At 43.2% G+C, this 20,834-nt stretch overlaps 1 protein-coding gene across 1 annotated transcript in view; it reads left to right on the forward strand.

Annotated features, from left to right (window-relative positions):
* Window positions 1–20,834, forward strand: part of adck5 (aarF domain containing kinase 5) — a 137,275-nt gene that overhangs the window by 100,022 nt on the left and 16,419 nt on the right. Inside the window, exons 9-11 of the mRNA XM_060825663.1 lie at window positions 10,428–10,511; window positions 17,279–17,360; window positions 18,908–18,986. Coding sequence (XP_060681646.1) covers window positions 10,428–10,511; window positions 17,279–17,360; window positions 18,908–18,986 — 245 coding nt within the window. The remainder of the gene's footprint in view (window positions 1–10,427; window positions 10,512–17,278; window positions 17,361–18,907; window positions 18,987–20,834) is intronic.

The raw sequence follows: 20,834 nt of genomic DNA on the forward strand, positions 1-20,834 counted from the left end.
ATCTTGGACAGCTCCCTCCCCTTCCTGGACCTCTCCATCTCCGGCGACTAACCACAGACATCTACTACAAAACCGACTCCCACAGCGACCTGGACAACACCACCTCCCACCCTGCCTCCTGTTTCAAAAAAAGCCATCCCTTATTCCCAATTCTTCTGCCTCCACTACATCTGTTCCCAGGATGACCACTTCCACCTTTAGAAAATCCGAGATGGCCTTCATCTACAAAGATCGCAGTTTTCCCCCCTCGTGGTCAATGCTGCCCTCTAGTGCATCTCCTCCACTATCCGCACCTCTGCTCTTAAACCCAAGCCCTTCCAATGCATCAAGGCCAGAACCCCCAGTCCTAACCTTCCACCCCACCAACCTCTGTATACATTGTAGGTGGCAGAGGATGATGCAAACAGACCCCACCACTAGGGATGCATTTCCCTCTCCACCCCTATCAGCGTTTTGGAGAGTCCATTCCCTCCACGACTCTCTCTCATTTAGATCCACCCCTACACCACCACCACCAGCCCACACCAACTCCCAGCACCTTTCCCTGCACTGCAGGAAGTGCGAAGCCTGTGTCCTCACCTCCCCCCTCACCTCCGTCCAGGGCCCTATAGGATCATTCCTCATCCGACAAATTTACCTGCACCTCCACCTCCACCAATGTAATCTACTGTACCTGTTGCACCTGATGTGGTCTCCTTATCAGGGAGACAGGACGCAATCTTGCAGATTGTTTCAGAGAACATCTCTGGGACACACGCACCAACCAACCCCACCGCCCTGTAGCTGAACACTTCAATTTCCCCTCCCACTCCACCAAGGACATGCAGGTCCTGGGCCGCCTCCATTGCCAAACCCAAACCACCCGACACTGGAGGAAGAATGCCTTATCTTTGGTCTTGGGACCCTGCAACCACACTGGTTTAATGTGGATTTCATCAGTTTCCTCATTTCCCCTCCTCTCTTCAACTCCCCCCCCCCCCCCCCCCCACCCCCATATCCCAGTCCCAAGCTGCCAACTCGGCACCGCCCTCTTGACCTGTCCATCACCTTTCCCATTTATCTGCTCCACCCTCCTCTCCAACCTATCATCTTCTCCCCCACCTCTGTCTACCTATCCTATTCTCAACTACCATCCCCCCCAGCTCCACCCTCCTCCCATTTACCTCTCAGCCCCCTCGGGTCTACAAGCCTCATTCCTGATGAAGGGCTTTTTGCCCAAAACGTCGATTCTCCTGCTCCTCACGTGCTGCCTGACCTGCTGTGCTTTTCCAGCACCACACTCATCAACTCTGATCTCCAGCATCTGCAGTCTTCACTTTTTTTTTCCATTATAAGGCCACCAGCCTAGTTCAGGTTGTTAGTCTTAAAAACTCAACTACTTCCAATATATTTTATCTCCTTATATAAGGAGACCACTATTAGATACATGTGGTGTCACCAGTTCCCTGTATAATGGAAGCTCCTTACTTTAGTACTTTATTTCCCCACAATAACAGATAATCACTCTAACTTACCCAATTACTTGCATACTAAATGTTTGCAAATCGTGCAGTAAGGTGTCTTGAAACATTCTTTTGGATTTAAGAGCTCTTCAGTTTCTCACCATGCAGATAATGTTTATGGTTTTTCTGCCTAAATGAATAATTATTCATATCTTCATTGAAACGGATTCTGCTTCTGATCTGTGGAACCAGGATTTTTCTCTGCTGTTGACATCCTTTAGTATTGGGGTTATTCTCCCTTTCTTGGAACGACTTTTTTTTTTGTCAAACTTGATTATGTCGTAACTACCAATCTGTGATAGCTATTTGAGTTACTAGTTAAGCCTATTTCATTTTGTGAATACTTCACACATTCCAATAAGAAACTTATTATAAACTCTTGTTTGCAAGGATCTCCTTTGCTGGTGCACTATTACCATTAAACACTGTCCATTTTATCCTACTCTGCTATCATTATCCAAATCATTATTCTGCTGTATTGCCGCAACCTTTCTCTTTAAATTTTAAATTTTGATTCAACCAAATACTTTTTAGTTTAAAACCCTACCCATTGGCCTAGTTATATAATTTACCAGGACCTAGGACAAAGCAGCCCCCACTTGATTGGCACCACAACCACAAGCATCCATTTCTCCAGCACCAGTGCTCAGTAATAGCCATGTGTACTAGTTACAAAATGCACTGCAGAAATTCACCAAAGTTCCTTAGATAGCACTTTCCAAACCCACAAACACCTTCCATCTCTAAGAACAAGAGCAGCAGATATATAGGAACACCACTATCTGCAGGTTTCCTTCCAAGCGACTCACCATCCTAACTTGAAAGTATATCACTGTTCCTTCAGTGCTTCAGGGTAGGAAATCTAGGATTTTAACCCAGCAACAATGTGGGCCAACCTACAGCATATGGACTGCAGCAGCTGAACACCTTCTCGAGGATAACCATGCACGGGCGATAAATACTGGCCAGCCAGCAACGCCCATGTCCCACAAGTCAATAAATTTGTGAAAAAAGGTTACTGATCTCACTTCATTGAAATAGCGCTCTTTTTCCTGAAAACCCTTCCTACGGGGAAAGGAAATTTGAAGGGTAACCTTTTATAGAGTTTTATAAAATTGAGGGGCATTGGCAGGTGAACAGCAAGGGTCTTTTCTCTAGGGTAAGGGAATTCAAAACTAGGAGGCATATTTTTAAGGTGCGAGGAAAAATATTTAAAAGGAACTTGAGGGGCAACTTTGTCATGCAAAGGGTGGTTCGTCTGTTGAATGATCTGACTCGGGAAGTGGTTAACGCAGGCACAGTCACAACATTTTTTAAAAGGCATTTGAACAGATACATGATTAGGAAAGGTTTTGAAGGTTACGGGCCAAGCGTAGGCAAGTGAGACTAGTTTAGTTTGGGAAACTTGGTCAGCATGGATGAGTTGGACAAAAGGGTTTAACATAGAACATAGAAAGATACAGCGCAGTACAGGCCCTTCGGCCCTCGATGTTGCGCCGACCGAATCCTACCTAACCTACACTAGCCCAATAACTTCCAAATGCCTATCCAATGCCCGCTTAAATGACCATAAAGAAGGAGAGTTCACCACTGCTACTGGCAGGGCATTCCATGAACTCACAACCCGCTGTGTAAAGAATCTACCCCTAACATCTGTCCTATACCTACCGCCCCTTAATTTAAAGCTGTGTCCCCTAGTAACACCTGACTCCATTAGCGGTAAAAGGTTCTCAGTGTCGACCCTATCTAAACCCCTAATCATCTTATACACCTCATTGTTTCAATGCTGTGTGACTCTAGGGTAAGAGCAAGCCCGTTGCAAATGTGAAAATGGATGGCAAGATTTTCCCCAGTATCTAAAAAGGAAAAGAGATAAATTCAGTGTTGGGTCTCTAGACTGTGAGAATAGGGGAATTCATAACAAAAAGAAAGTGGCAAATGAAATAAACATATTTTGTTTCTGTCTTCATTATAGAGGATAGAAAATTTATCCCAGTAATAGCTGTAAATGATGTGGAAGGAAGAAACTGGTTGAATTCCTATCGCATGGGAAGAGGAATTGAGCAAACCAATGAAACCGCAGGCTGACAAGTCCATGGGTCCTCATGGACTTCATTCTAAGCTGTTCAGAGATGGCTAGTGAGGTCATTAACAAATGCATCAATTTTCCAAAATCCACTAAACTCTGGAAAGGTTCCTACCAGATTGGAAGGTAGCAAATATAATTTCTCAGTTCAAGAAGGGAGGGAGGCAGAAAACAGGAATCTCTATTCAAGTTAATGTGAATCCATTGTGGGCAATGTGTTAGAATTTGTCATTAGGAAGTTTTAGAAAAAATCAATATAATAGGCAAGAGTCAACGTAGCTTTGTGAATGGGAAATCGTTGTTAACCAATTTGATCTTTGAAGATGTGCAGTGTGGATTTTGGAGAACCCATTTGTGTACTGTACTGGGGTTTACAGAAGGTATTTGACAAGGTATCACATTAGTGCTTTGCATTTTAAAAAAAAGTAGTATAGCTCAGGAACAGGCTCTTCAGCCCATTGAGCCTGCACTGACTGATACCTTCTGTACTAAAAAAAACTTTCTAAACTACAAACCCCTTGCCTCCTCTCAGTCCGTATTCCTCTATTCCTTACCTATTCGCGTATCTGTCAAGGTGTCGCTGAGATATTGCTATTTTATCTGCTTCTGCCATCTCCTCTGGAAACACCTGGTCACTTAGCATTCTCCGTGTAAAACATAAACTTGCTTCTCCTATTTCCCTTAAACTTATACCCCTTTATCTTAAACATATGTCTCCTAGTAACTGACGTTTCTACACTGGGTAAAAACCGAGTGTAGAAGGGTAATGTATTAGATGGATAGATGATTGGCTGGCTTGCAGAGAGTAGTATAAGCGGAATGTAATGTGGAGTTCCACAAGATTCCGTGCTAGGGCATCTCTTTTTACAGTTTGGTTACTTAGACAAGAGACATGCTCGCTAAGTTTACAGAGAGCACAAAGATAGGTAGAGAAGTGTGTTGTGAAGTGGATAACAGCAAGATTACAGGCCAACGTAAGTTGAGTAAATGGGGGGAAAAGAATCTGGCAGATGGAGTTTGATGTTGGAAAGTGTGAAATTGCTCACTCTCTGGTGGGAATAATGAGAAAACAGTATTACTTCAACTGAGTACAGCTGCAGGATTATGAGGGGCATGTGAGTCTCAAATCTAATCGGCAGGTGCAATGAGTAATTAAGAATGAAATGCTATTCTTCTTGGAAGAGGAATTGAATATAAAACAGGGAATATAAACATCTGAAATGAAAACAAATTGCTGGCAAAACTCCAGCAAGTCTGGTACCATCTACGAGAAGAAAGAAGAATTAACATTTTGAATCTGATGACTCTTCATTAGAACTGATAGCAGCTAGCAAAATCTTTTTTTTTGTGTGACAAAGAGGAAGAAACTGGGAGAATGGGATGGAATCCTTGCAGGAGACAGGGTGTGAGGTAACTGGGGGAGTTGTAATGGATATCCGTATCCAGACTATCCCCAGAAATGGAAACGGATATCAAGAAAGGGAAGAGTCAGAAATGAGCTAGGTTAAGGTGAGGGCAGAGCGGAGATAGGAAGGTAAGTTGATGGGTTTCTTTCAGCTCAGAACAAGAGGGAAACAGCACCGATTATGTCATCGATGTACCAGAGAAAGAGTCGTGGGGAGAGGCCCCGAGTAAGATTGGACAAGGAATGTTCCACGTACCCCAAAGAGACGGTACTGGTCACACCTTTGACCTGAAGAAAGTGAGAGGAGTTAAAGGAGAAGTTGTTCAAAGTGAGGATGAGCTCAGCCAGGCCTAGGAACATGGTGGTGAATAGAGACCTCAGGCTGTCTTTTTTATTAAGTGGAGAGCTCTGAGACTGTCCTGATGTGGGATGGACATGTAAAGGGACTGCACATCCACACAGAGGAGCTGGCTGCTGCCCTCAAATTGGAAATTCTGAAACTGACAAAAAGCACCAGAAGAATCCCAGATACAACTGAGGAGGGCAAGGGAGAAAAAAAAATCAAGTCTAGGTAGGAAGAAATAAGTTCCGTGGGACAGGAAGAAACCATGGGTCTGCCCGGGTTGGCTTCTCTTGAATGAGAGCTGAAAGGAGACTTGATAGAAGTCTATAAAATTGAGATGCATAGATAGGATTGACGGTCAGAATCTTTTTCCCAGAGTTGAAATGTCAAATACTAGGGGCATGCATTTAAGGTTAGAGGGGGCAAGTTCAAAGGAGATGTGAGAAGCTGTGTTTTTTTAAACAGAGTGGTAGGAGTCTGAAATGCACTGCCAAGGATAGAGGTGGAGGCAGATACATAGGGCATTTAATGGGCTTTTCGATAAACACATGAATATTGCAAGGAATGGAGGTAATATGGCCAAAGGGCAGGCAGAGGACATTGGTGTTGTGTTCAGTGTCACATTTTGGACTGAAGAGTCCGTTCCTGTGCTGTACAGTTCTTTGTTCTATGTTCTATCCCCTCTAAACCTCCTGCCCTTGCCTTAAAACTATGACCCCAGTCATTGATCTTTTTAGTCTAGGGGAAATGTTGCCACCTCTATCAAATTTGATATGTCTCAAAGCAGCAGTAAATTGGAGAATATTATGGAGAATATTATGGAGCACACTCGACTATCGCTGTGCTCATGCACTTGGAAGTTCCCATTGTAGTCCCAAATGGCACCAAACCTGGAAAGAAGTGAACTGTAAAGGTGAGGTGAGATTGACTGCTCTTGATGTTTAAGCCAACAAGGAATCCGAGCTAGTTTCAATGGGAATTGGGGAAAACACTCTGCCAGTTGGAGTCATGCACAGCACAAAGGAAGATGGTTGCAGTTGTTGGAGGACAATCGCCCAGATTCCAGGGCATCACCACAAGAGTTCCTCAGCATCATGTTCTGGGTCCAAACATCTTCAGATGGCTCACCGTGATTTTCCCTCTATCATAAGGAAGGCAGGTGGGGAATATTCACTGGTGATTTCACCATGATCAAAGATCGAATTGGGCCAGCCATATCAACACTAGCTACAAGAGAAGACTAGAAGTTCTGCAGCAAGCAACCCACATCCTGTCTCAACATCGCCAATCTGCCATCTACCAGGCAAACACCAGGTGTATGATGAAATACTCCCCACCTATCTAGATGGGTGCAGCTCTAACAGCACTCGAGAAGTTCAATGCCACAAAGCAGCCCCATTTGATTGGCACATCATCTGATACTCATCTGATGCATAGTGACAGCAGAGTATACCATCTACAGATGCACGACAGTAACTTACCCCTCCTTCAACAGCACTCCCGAACCTTTGACCTTAACCAGCCAGGAAGACATGAGCAGCAATCCTCTAACTAGAAAAGGTATTGATGCTACTCCACTGTTGCAGGTTGAAATCCTAGACCTCCCTCTCTAACAGTGCTATGTGTATATTTACATACTGTAGTGCTTCAAGGAGGCAGCTCACCATGTTCTTTGAGGGTAGTTAATGATGGGCAATAAATGCTGGCCAACAAGTGATGCCCACATCCCATGCAGGAGTTTACAAAAATGAAAACCTGTATATGGTGGAAACTTCAGGCGGTGGTCCTGAGTTAATGTCAGAGGGCCCACAGTGGAAGCAAGTTGACGGTTGTGCCTAAGTTCAGAACTGGTGGGCACTGTTTTAAAACCAGTGTTATGGGGAAAATCACCAGTCTCTGACTCAGATTTGGGGTTCAATGACAGTTTAATGTGCAGAGCTTTGGGGAGAGAAAGACACCAACAGCACAGTGGTCAGCTATGATCTTCTCTCAAGCTGGAGCACATGTCAAAATACTTATATATGTTTTGTAATATACTAGGCAGTGATGATGTTATTGTCTTTGTAACGTAGTTGTTTATTGTAAACATTGCAGAATCGTTGATAGTTTCGGTGCAGTCAGTCCCAGCACAGCCTTTATTAATTTCAGTGCAGTCATTCGTTTCAGCACAGATATTGTCAGTTTCAGCGTCTGTGCGGAAGTCCATTGCTTTAGTAATGGGCACTAATCACTCCTCCTGAGAAGGACGATTACTGCAGCCTTGGCTATTAGCACTCTGTATTGAGTCCGTATCAAGCTGTTAGCATTTCTGTAAAAGGTGTTGGCTGGACCCAGACACTTCGGCAGGCAGTGTATGTTACTCGTGTATTCTCTCCCCCACTGGCCTTAAACTAATCAACATAGGTTGTGAGTGCATTGTGCTGGCGTTCTGGTGGCCTCTGGCAGTGAATGTATTTGCTGTGTGTCTCTCCATATTGTGGTCCAGCGCATCTTGTATGTCAAATGATGGCCTAGCAGCCATCTTGTGTGTCTGTGTGCCCAGTGTCACCTTGCCCCATGCCATCTCCCACTTTACTAGGATCACACTTTCAGGATAAATATAAGATTATTTTTCTTTCAGCGGATTGAGGGGCTTTGGAAATCTGTGCCTCAGAAGGCAGAGGGGAGGAGGAAGTAACATTTGAATATTTTTAAGGTACTTTTTTGCAAGGGATCAGCGGTATTAAGAGTGAATGCGAATGTGGAACTTGAAACACAAATACCAACCATTATCTTATTGGCCAAAAAAAGCTTAAAGGGCCAAGGGGTCTACTTATGTACCTAATTCATGTGATTGACAATTTGCTGCTTGCTACTTTCCTAGACTTTGCATTGTCAGCAAAGTGTGAAATTGATGTCTCTGACATTAATGACTTGTATTTGGGTACAATGTTAAAAAGAGCAATGGGTAACAGGGATAATCCAGGAAATTACAGGTCTGTGAGCCTCATGTTGGTTGTAGGGAAATTATTAGAAGCTATTTTTGGGGACAAGGTCTATACACATTTAGAAGCAAATGGACCAATTAGCGATAGACAACATGGTTTTCTGAGGGGTAGGTCGTGCCTCACTAACTTGATTGCGTTTTTTGGGGAGGTGACGAAGATGATTGAGGGAAAAGCAGTTGATGATGTCCATGTGAGACTTAAGTAAAGCCTTAGACAAGGTCCCTCATGGTAGACTGGTACAAAAGGTGAAGTCACATGGTATCAAGGTGAGCTGGCAAGATGGATACAGAACCAGTTTAGTCATAAGAGACAGAGGGTAGTGGTGGAAGGATGTTTTCGGAATGAAGGGTTGTGACAAGTGCTGTTCCACAGGGATCAGTGCTGGGACCTCTGCTGTTCGTATTCTATGTAAATAATTTGGAGGAAAACATAGCTGGTCTAATCAGGAAGTTTATGACTGAGTGTGAAGATTGGTGGAGTTGCAGAGAGTGAGGAGGAGTGTCAGAGGATACAGCAGAATATAGATCATTTGGGCAGAAAAATGGCAGATTGAGTTTAAGCTTAACAAATCTGAGGTGATGTGTTTTGGAAGGTCAAGTACAGGTGGAAATTATACAGTGGATGGCAGACCCTTAGGAATCTTGATATGCAGAGGGACCTGGATGTGCAGGTCCACAGATCACTGAAGGTGGCAGCAGGTAGATAAGGCAGGAATAAAGGCCTAAGGCAGGACTAGCCTTCATTGGAAGGGGCATTGAGTATAAAGATAGACAAGTCATGCTGCAGCTTTTTAGAACTTTAGTTAGGCCACACTTTGAATATTGCATTCCGTTCTGGTCACCATATACCAGAAGAGGATGTGGATGCTTTGGAGAGGTACAGAGGTTTACTAGGATGTTGCCAGGTATGGGGGATTTTAGCTTGTGTATGGGGGAGAAAGACTGGGTTTGTTTTCACTGGAAGACAGGAGGTTGAGGGGCGACCTGATAAAAGTTTATAAGATTGTCAATGACATTGATAGGGTGGGAAGTATTAAGCTTTTACCTGAGGTGGAGAGGTCAATTACTAAGGGACGCAGCTACCTGAAACTCTGAAAACTTGTACTTCCAAATAAACTTGTTGGACTATAACCTGGTGTTGTGATTTTTAACTTGGGGGACACGTGTTCAAGGTAAAGGAGGGAAGTTTAAAAGAAATGTGCAAGACTCTGTTTTTCAGACAGAGTGGTGAGTGCCTGGAACACTCTGCCAGAGGAGGTGGTGGATGCAGACACAGTAGCAGCATTCAAGAAACCACCTGGACAAATACATGAATAGGAAGGGAATTGAAGGATACGGATCCTATAAATGAAGTTATAGTACGAGGGCAAAATGTGTCGGCACAGGCTTGGAGGGCCGAAAGGCCTGTTCTTGTGCTTTGGTCCTAATGCTGTCCCTGGGGTACATCACTAAAAACCTCGTCCAAGTCTGACAACCATGTTTCTTTTCTCCCATGAATAAAACACTTCCATTCTATCTCCGTCCCATGCATTTCAATTTTTCTAATAATTGTGTAGGTATTTCTAAATAAATAAGCCAGCTGGGACACTGATCCCATGTTCAGCAATTCATGACCGTGCTGTTTTGCTTGATCATACTGTGATGATAGTGTTGTTTTTAGATCCCCTACAGTGTGGAAACAGGCCCTTTGGCCCAACAAGTCCACATCAACACTCCAAAGAGCAACCCACCCAGACCCATTCCCCTACATTTACTCCTGACTAATGCACATAGCACTACAGGCATTTTAGCATGGCCAATTCCGCTAACCTGCACATCTTTGGACTGTGGGAGGAAACCGGAGCACTTGGAGGAAACCCACGCAGACACTGGGAGAATGTGCAAACTCCACACAGACAGTTGTCCGACCTGGGAATTGAACCTGGATCCCTGGTGCTGTGAGGCAGCAGTGCTAACCACTGAGCCACCATGCCACCACCAGTCATCTCTAATGAGAGAGCACTCTTATGGTCTGGAAGGTCTTGGCACCCAGGATTATTTTCCCTACACAGCTTGTAAATGTGTGGTGTACACCTATCTGATCTGTTTGTGACTTTTTGTTTCAGCGAATCCTGACTGCAGATTACTGTGAGGGCAGTAAAATCACCAACATTGAAGAAATTGAGCAGCAGGGCTTGAGTGTAAAAGATGTGAGTGCTTTTTTTTAAAATTCTCTCCACTTGCCCACTTCCTCAGGTTTACTCCTTATCCCTCCTGAGAACAATGGTTTGTGTACTAAAGCCCCTACCCAAGTGGTGATTCTTCACACATGATCCTGGACATATTGCATTAATGGGTCAATTTAACTGTGGGGGTGGGGAGGATCCCAGATAAACCTTATCATTTGATGTCCACAAACATCTGAGAGAGTTTAACGGATGGGACCAGGAAGGTGAACAATGCAACAATAGTTGGTTTTTCAGTGTTAATCTTATAGCTCTCTTTTATAGGTTCTGTACAAATTGAAGCTTCTTGTTAGATCCATTGCAGCTGTGTTGACCCCTGGCTTAAACAATCCAAAACCAAACTAACTAATTTGTCAGCTTTCCCAATGAGCATTCTGTGTCAAAGCTTTTAAAATACACTTTACCTGTGAAGATGTAGAGATCTCTACTCAGCAACTGCCCTGAGTGAACAATCCTGTGCTCCTTGTCAACCCTTCAAAACATTTCTACTGGCCTGAATGTTGTTTTAAGGAATGATTTAAGAGGTTTAAAAGAATACATAAAATACAGCATTGAAACGAGAAAGGAAATTTGGAAGGCATAAAGAGGATATGAAATAATGTTGAGTGGTGAAAATTAAAGCAGATCGAAAGATGTTTTATCAGTAGATTAACAGCAAGAGGATAACCTAAGAAAGCGAAGGCCTATCAGACATGTACATAGTAACTTATGTATGGATACAAAAGGCATTGGTAGGGTTACAAGTGAACATTTTGTCTGTCATCACAAAGGAGAGGGATAGTGTAGATATTGTAGATAAAGAGGAGCAGATTGAAAGACTAGATAAAAAGAGCATAACAAAAAGGCAAGTACTAAAGGGGATGACCACCTTGAGTAGAGTAGATTTTATTTGTCATTTCTACAATATGGAGAGGACCCTCAATTATCCAGCATTCGATGAACTGAATTATGGATTATTCAACAAGATCACAAGGTCCCAATGCTTGGCTAACTCAGTTATCTGGCATTTGATTAACTGAACAACATACTCCCTGCCTGTGTCCTTCGGATAATCGAGGTTCCTCTGTACAACTGATACAGTAAAAAAAAAACAGTGGCGGCGTTCCTCCAGGACAAAGTTGCTACGTGAACAGCACAGAACTACAGGATCATACAAAGGCTGGCATAAAGTGCATAGAAGTGCAAAACATGCAAATTACAGTGTAATTAAAAAATGGAAATTAATAGACATTGTTCTAGCAGTAATTCAAAATCGTCTAAAGAGTTTCAGATTTAAAAGATCCGATCATACTGTGTTAAGGAGCCTGGTGACATTGTGGGGGGGGGGGGGGGGGGGAGAGCGAAGAAACTGTTGCGCAATCTGCCCGTGAGAGACCGAATGCTCTGGCAGGAGGGAGAAGAGTTTGAGTGAGAGGTGTGTGGGGTCTTCCACAATGCAGGTGGCTGAATCGTCTGGGTCAGATGAATTGTATCCTAGGCTATAAATGGAACCCTGAGAGGAAATAATGGAAGCACTGGTGATCATATTTTCCAATCCTCACTCGTTTGGTTAATCAAATGCCAGATAACGGAGTTAGCCAAGCATTGGGACCTTGTGATCTTGTCGGATACTCCAAAATTCAGTTAGATTGTAGGTTTGCAAATGTTGTCAAATAGTGTCATAGAGTCATAGAGATGTACAGCACGGAAACAGACCCTTCAGTCCAACCCGTCCATGTTGACCAGATATCCCAACCTAATCTAGTCCCACCTGCCAGCACCCAGCCCATATGCCTTACTAAAGTCCATGTATATGGCATCAACAGCCCTTCCTTCATGCATCAACTTGGTTACTTCCTCAAAGAACTCTATTAAGTTGGTATGGCATGATCTCCCCCGCACAAAACCATGTTGCCTATCACTGATAAGCCCATTCTTTTCTAAATATAAATAAACCCTATCCCTCAGTACTCTCTCTAGCAACTTTCCCACCACTGACGTCAGGTTCATTGGTCTATAGTTACCTGGAATATCTCTACTACCCTTCTTGTAACAGGGGTACAACATGAGCAACCTTCCAGTCCTCCGGCACCTCACGTGTTTAAGGATGCCACAAAGATATCTGTCAGGGCCTCAGCTATTTCCTATCTCGTCACTTTCAGCCACCTGGGATAGATCCCATCCGGTCCTGGGGATTTGTCCACCTCAATAGCCTCTAGCCTACCCAACACATCATCCCTACTTATGTCAATGTGATTTCAGACTAATCAAACTTCTATCTTTAATCTCAAGATTCATCGTGTTCCTCTCCTGATGCAAGGTAATCATTCAGAATCTCACCCATTCTCTCAGGTTCTATACATACGTTCAAGGTGAGGGGCAGTAGGTTGTGGGGGGGGGCAGAATGTGAGGACGACTTTGTCCAGAGGGTGCTGACTGTCTGTCTGGAATGTGCTACATGGGAGGGTGATACAGGGAAATTGCCTACATCTTTCAAAAAAATACCTGGATGCGCACTTGTCGTGTGATAACATTCAAGGCCACGGGCGAAGTACTCATAAATGGGATTAGGTTGATGGTCAGATGTTTCTCCTGTGTCAGTGTAGACTCCTGTGTAGACTCTTTGAGCCAAAGGGCTATGACACCATGAACAGCACCATATAGGTGAAGTGACGAGACACCCCATAGCTGTTGACAGATCTGGCTACGTCTATGTTAGATGCTTTTGCCTATCAAAGGTGACTATACTTCAAAATAGTTCCTTAGTTTTTAGAAAATCCTGCAGACTTAAAGATTTTAATGCAAGCATTCCTCAAAATCCATTGGGTAAAAGGTTTGGATGGTAGATTGTATCGTTACTGCACGATCATAATTGTTATTAGTTTTGGGCCTCCTGCAGCTACTTTCAGGATCTTCTTGTGATATACAAATCTCAAAAAAAATTCTCAAAGTACATCGTGCTATCTGGACATAGATTCTAGATGGTTCATATAGAATGCAGATAATGAGAAAATTAATTTATCACTGGAAAAACTTGGCTTTATAAATTGCAGCCTGTATTCAACCAACTTGATTAAGTTCTTAACGAAGTAATGGACGAAATTAATAGTACAATCGATGTTATGTATAAAACTTCCAGAAGGCTTTTAGTAAAGTAGGGGGTTGGTTAGTTGGTTTGCGATGCAGAGTGATGCCAGTATCGGTTTAATTCCCTCACCAACTGGGGTTACCATGAAACACAGCTCCTCTCAACCTCTCCCCTTTCTTAAGGTGCAGTGACCCTCAAGTTAGACCACAACCTGTTGTCTATCTCTAATGAGAGAGCAACCCTATAGTCAAGAAAGACTATGGTGACTAACTTAATAAACTAACATAATGAACAAAGTGTTGGAGAAACTATGCTTCTCACTGTACAGATTTCTTTTTATTCTTGTGAGATGTGGGCATCAATGGCTTAACAGCATTTATTTCCTGTCCCAAGTTGCCCCGAGAAGGAGATTGAGTGGCCTCGTTGAATCGCTGCAATTAGTCATAGAGATGTACAGCATGGAAACAGACTCTTCGGTCCAACCCGTCCATGCCGACCAGATATCCCAACCCAATCTAGTCCCACCTGCCAGCACCCGGCCCATATCCCTCCAAACCCTTCCTCTTCATATACCCATCCAAATACCTCTTAAATGTTGCAATTGTACCAGCTTCCGCCACTTCCTCTGGCAGCTGGATGCCAGGAATAGCCAAATACAGAGGAACCTTGATTATCCAGCATTCGATTATCCGAATTTCGGATTATCCAGACAAGATTTCGAGGTCCCGACGTTTGGCTAAACTGTTATCTGGCATTCGATTATCCAAACAAAATACTCCCTGCCTGTGTTGCTCGGATAATCGAGGTTCCTCTGTAATTACAGCTGGTCAGTCTGACCTTGGTGCCGAACAGATTATTAGAATCAGGATTGAGAGACTGGATTAATCCTTAGTCAGGCACAGAATAATCAGGGATAATCAGCATGTTTTGTTGAGGTCAAGTGGTGTCTTACTAACTCAATTGAATTTTTTGAGAGAGTAACAAGGAGGCTCAGTGAAGGTGGTGGTTGTCTGAATTGATTTTAGTAAGGCAAGACCCCATATGGCAGACTAGTCAAAAAAAAATCAAGTTCCATGGGATGCATAGTGGTGTGATAAGTTGGACCTAAATTTGATCCAGTGATAGGAAACAAAGGGTAATGATCAGTGGATATTTTAGCAAATGGAAAGCAGTTTTCATTGTTATTCCATGGAGCTCATTGTTATTCCATTGGGTCTTTTGCTGTTTGTGATAAAGATTAATGATTTAGACTTAAATGTTGGAAGGCATGATTAGCAAGCTTGCAATAACAAACTTTGGCTGTATATTTGACAGTGAAGAGGATGATTGGTTGAATGGGTGGAAAAATGACAAATGGAATTCAAACCAAAGAAGAACAAGGTTATATAGTTGGGTAGGGCAAATAAAGGAAATAAATACCAAACTGGAGGGTGTTTAAAGGTGTAGAGCAAATAAGAGACTTTGGAGTGCATGTCCACATTTCGTTTGTGGTGTCAGGACAGATAGGCAAGGTGGTAAAAGGCATCTGGGTGGGTGAAGTATTGAATACAATAGTGCTGGGACTGCGCAAATTTGTCAACAGCTGGAGTTTTGTGTATAGTTCTGGTCACCACATTACAGGAAAAACATATTTGCTGGAGAGAGGGGAGATTTACAAGAATGTTGCCAGGGTTTGAAAATTGCGGCTATGAGAAAAGATCGAATAGATTAGAGTTGTTCACTGAGTCGTACAACATGGAACCAGACCCTTTGGTTCAACCAGTCCGTGCTGACCATAATCCCAAACTAAACTAGTCCCACCTGCCTCTTGGCCTAGTGAAAAAAGTCTCAACCTATCTAGCCTCTCCTTATAACTCAAGTAATTTCTTCCCAGCAACATCCTGGTAGATCTCTTCTGAATCCTCTCCAGCTGAATGACAGGGAGTCCAGAACTGGACACAGGACACCAGGAGAGTCCTCAGCAATGCCCTGTACAATCTCAATGTAACTACCAACTCCTGTTTCTTAGAGCAGAAGAAGTTGGGGTTAACTTAATTGGGGTGTGCAACATAAGGAATTAGAATGGAGTGAGCAAGGAAAACGTGTTTCACTAGTGTAGAGGTAATTTGCCAGTGGGCATAAATTTAAGGGGATTGCTCAAGGGATTGGAGGAGACATGAGGAAAGACCTTTTTCCTAGAGGGTAATGGGTGTCTAGAATTTGCTGCCTAGTTTGGTTGAGACAGAAACCCTTAACTAATTTAAAAGGAGCCTGGATCTGTACCTGAAGCACTATAACCTGCAAGAGTAAGGACCTGGTCCTCAAAGATGGGAATAGAATGGGTGGCTTTTTTTAATTCCAACCAGCATAGACATAGTAGACTGCTTGGACTCTGAGTTGTAACTACTTTTATGGTTCTTGTGTTTCTCCTAGTCTGGACTTATTTTTAAAGTGATAGTTTTAATTTGCCACTTCTGTTGCTGAGATTAACGATCCGTCTGTCACCAGCTTCCTGATCTGGATGGCTTATTGCCAAGCCGTACTTCAGCCAGCACTTCATCTGCAGTGTGCCTTGTGACTACAGGATGTTCTGCATCTCTGCAAACCTAGGGCAAAAGACACATGGAAATGCCATCACCTCCAAACTCCCTTGCAAGTCTTTCCTCATCCTGACTCAGAAATGTATCACCACTTATTCATCATTGCTGGATCAAAATCCTGTTAATTCCCTAAAGTGCTGTGCAGGTGCATACGTGATATGTCTGCAATGTTTTCAGCAGCAGTCCACCATCACTGTGCTGAGGGCAGCTATGGCTGGGCAATAAATGTCAGCCGTGCTTGTGATAACCAGAAACCGGGAGTGCTGTGGGGATGCCAACATTAAGTTTTTCATTAAACTAGATAAATGGATTGACTAAACTTCTTTATTTGTAACCTGTAGTTCATTGCATTTAAGATGTTAATGACTAGAGGTAAGGTTTCCAGTTGAAACAACAGGGGTTGTCCATTTTTTAAAATGGTGGACATGCTGTTATGACTAGTGTTCAAGGTCTTGTAACAAGATACCCCAACTTCTTATGATTCCAAATACGAAACCCCAAACATCTGGGGGTGGGGGAGGAAGAAGAGTTCTTTTCTTTCCCTTTGTTGTTTTGCAGCATTCAGAGTGAGAAATTGTCTTTACCTGCAACACCAGGATAGCTAGGAAATTAATGCTCAACCAGGCAGGTACTGACAACATTCAGTCCCACTAGTACACTGTATTCAGTTGAAACTAGTTAATCCCTCTCCTTGTTCTCCTTCAAAGGGAAAAAAACATAAAATGTGTACAATTCGTGGTATAATTTGCAGGCTATGGCTTGCTATTCAGCAGGAGTTAGTCACCTATGCATTATCTTTGTGGTATAATAAAGATTACACTCCAGTCTGTTTGATTTGCCTCATTCCTCACCTTTTAGAATCTGTTGTTTTGAAGTTCCTTTTGCAAGCCTATATGAAAATTTTGGGTGTCTGTCCAGTCAGTCACTGAATTTATATCTACTGCCATTTTTGACCCTTTCCATCCTCTTCCTATTTAAAGAAAAACACATGCTTTAAAATTCCATGTTAAAAATATCCTATAGTTATGAACTATATTCATGACACTATGTACTGATACACCTTTTGTTCCCCACCCTTTCCTCAGGTTGCGGACAAACTAGTCAAGACTTTTGCAGAGCAGATATTTTACACTGGGTTCATTCATGCTGACCCCCATCCTGGAAATAGTAAGTCCAAGACTGTGGATGGCTCCAGATCACCAAAGAGCTCACTCTGTAATTCTTGATACAACTGCAGAGGCAAGGATGACCATTTTCACCAGAATTAGTCTTTACCACGATAGCAGCAACCAAAGGGGAAGATGGCACCTTACAATCGACCAGCAGGAAAATTTTCAAATATTTGGATAAGTGCCTCTAAGCTTAGGCAAAGAGCTAAGCTTTAAAGAATATTTTACAAAAACAGAGAACACATAGGAGAAGGTGAGGACTGCAGATGCTGAAGATAGCGTCGAAGAGTGTGGTGCTGGAAAAGCACAGCCAGTCAGGCAGTATCCAAGGAGCAGGAGAGTCGACATTTCGGGCATAAGCCCTTCATCAAGCCTCATTCCTGATGAAGGGTTTATGCCTAAAACATTGATTCTCCTGCTCCTCAGATGCTTCCTGACAGGCTGTGCTTTTCCAGCACATTCTTCAACCAGAGAACACAGGGTTTGAAAGGGAATTCAAGCAGCTGCGTCTGAGGGAGCTACCTGTAATGGTGAGATTGAAATTGGGAATGCACGAGACCTGAAATAAAGGAAATAGAGATCTTCAAAGTTGCAGAGCTGGAGAGATTAGGGGAGATTTGAACCTGAGGATGAGAATTTTGGAAAATCAAGGTGTTTCTGAATAGGGATTTAGATCAAGGGGGGTAAACAGATCGCATGTGACCACAGCACTCTGACTATCTTCGGCATGAGTAACATACAGTACTTTTAAATTGCACCTATTACATGTGAGAAGTCACGCAACATTGGGTGAAAGTCCAACCGGTTTATTCGAATTCTCAAGCTTTCGGACCGTTGCTCCTTTAGCAGGTGAAGTGAAGTGGACTATAACCTGATGTCATCTGATGTCTGACTTTGTCCACCCCAGTTCAACACCGGTACCTTCACATCACAATTACATGTCAACATATTAGGTTAGATTAGATTACTTACTGTGTGGAAACAGGCCCTTCGGCCCAACAAGTCCACACCGATCCGCCGAAGCGCAACCCACCCATACCTCTACATTTACCCCTTACCTAACACTACGGGCAATTTAGCATGGCCAATTCGCCTGACATCTTCGGACTGTGGGAGGAAACCGGAGCACCCGGAGGAAACCCATGCAGACACTGGGAGAACGTGCAAACTCCACACAGTCAGTTGCCTGAGTCAGGTCACAGGCGCTGTGAGGCAGCAGTGCTAACCACTGTGCCACTGTGCCGCCCACAATTGAAGTATGGTGTGTGTGAATGTAAAGAGAGACCAAGCATTCTGCAGAAAGATTTCTCAAATACCAGTGAAATTCAAACCAGTTTCTGTTTTGAGGCAGGTATGCTGGTCTTGGACATCAGGAAGCTCCCCAAATTGAATCTGCAGATGTTGACAAGCATCTCATGAGATATTTGGCAATCATTTATTGGATATGCTTCCTGTTCCAATTTACCTTTTTCTTCTCATGTCTTGTGTACTTCCTTTATGTCCCTGTAAGTCAGTTTCATATTTTGCATTTTCCGTTTTGTACAGTTTTGGTAAGGAAGGGTCCTGATGGAAAAGCAGAACTGGTGCTCCTAGACCACGGGTTGTATGAAAGCTTGAATCTAAAGTAAGTGCTTTTCTTAAAAAAAAATTGTCCTTGATTTTTGTTTTCATTTATTATTTGTTCACAGATTGTGGGTATTTTCACTGTTAATCTTACTTCCTGTAGCATTTTAATGCATTGTTATGGTAGGATAGTATTGTTTTTAAACCCTAAATCCCAACCAATGCCTTAAGGGTTGTCTTGCAGCTCCTACTACTGTGTAAAAATATGTGACAAACGCTTGAGACTTTTGATGTGAAAGAGAGCTTGATTATAACTGTAATTATTTGAATTTACAAATGGAGCTGTGGAAGGTCTGTTTACCTAGAAAGGAACACAGCCTGGCATTTGGACTCATCACAAAGACAGCTACACTGCTGGCAAAATTCAGCTCTGAAAACTTGCTTTCCCTTGGGGAAGAGAAAGTTGAGATTTGGTAGAGGGTGAGTCTGGACAGGATACAGATGGAAACAATTCCCATTGATGGAAGGATCAAGAGCAAGAGGGCGCAGATTGGAGTTGTGTGGTTGGGGTCTGGATTGCATTGACTGAAGGTGTCATATAAACCGGTTCAGTTCAAACGTTCAAAAGGGGGAATATGGAGGATTATGGGGAGAAGGCTCTGTCAGAGAGTCTGCACAGAAACAACAAGCTGAAAGGCTGCCTTTTGAGCTGTAACCATTCCCTGTCTGTGATGTCTCTTGAGTATGTATTAAACTTTTCCTTCTGACTTAAAGAACCAGAATGTTACATGCAGAGCTATTGGGTGTTTAAATGTCTCTGCCTCAGTCCAAGCCTGAAAAATGGAGACAATTTTGAGCATATTCTGCAAGTAACAGCTGAAGTTTGGTTTCAAAGTAATGATGCAACACTGGATTCACCACTGTGGTTTAGCAGTTAGCACTGCTGCTTCACAACGGCAGAGACCCGGGTTCGATTCCAGCCTCTGGTAACTCTGTCTGCATAGAGTTTGCACATTCTCCCCGTGTCTGCGTGGGTTTCCTCTGGGTGCTCCAGTTTCCCCCTACAGTCCAAAAAATGTGCAGGTTATGTGAATTGGCCATGCTAAATTGCCCATAGTGTGTAGGTTAGGTGCATTAGTCAGGGATAAATGTAAAGTAATAGGTGAGGGGAATGGGTTTGGGTGGGTTACTCTTCAGAAGGTCGATGTGGACTTGTTGGGCCAAAGGGCCTGTTTCCACACTAGGAGTGCTTTGGAAAAAAAAAATGAAGAATATGTAAAGTGGATGGTTCCAGAGCCCAGTTTCCCAATCTACATCACTGGCTGTGTGCCAGAAATCCATCAGAATATTTACTGTCCTGCTCTGTAAACACAAGTTGAGATTGTGGTTATCTTATCTTAGAAGTCTGCTCAGCACTGGCCTTGCTCTCTCTGGGGTTGACTGAGTTATGCCTGTGTTTATGCATGTTTTTAGTTTGAAAGCTACAAATCATCTACAGCCCTGAGACAGCCTTGGTGAGAAAAGTAACGATTTTCATCACTGCAAACAGCACTGTTGCCTCCCAAAGTTGGCTAGCACCAGGTGGTTTGGAAATCTATAGGTGCAAATGTGTTGCTGGTCAAAGCACAGCAGGCCAGGCAGCATCTCAGGAATAGAGAATTCGACGTTTCGAGCATAAGCCCTTCATCAGGAATGAAGGGCTTATGCTTGAAACGTCGAATTCTCTATTCCTGAGATGCTGCCTGGCCTGCTGTGCTTTGACCAGCAACACATTTGCAGCTGTGATCTCCAGCATCTGCAGACCTCATTTTTTACTTGGAAATCTATAGGCTCCAGATGGAACTGTTCGCTATTTCTGACCTCTTCCTTTATTCTGGCAGACCCAGAGTCTGTCATCTACTATTAAAAA

Source organism: Hemiscyllium ocellatum, chromosome 5, assembly GCF_020745735.1.
Source record: "Hemiscyllium ocellatum isolate sHemOce1 chromosome 5, sHemOce1.pat.X.cur, whole genome shotgun sequence".
NCBI classification, from domain to species: Eukaryota; Metazoa; Chordata; class Chondrichthyes; order Orectolobiformes; family Hemiscylliidae; genus Hemiscyllium; species Hemiscyllium ocellatum.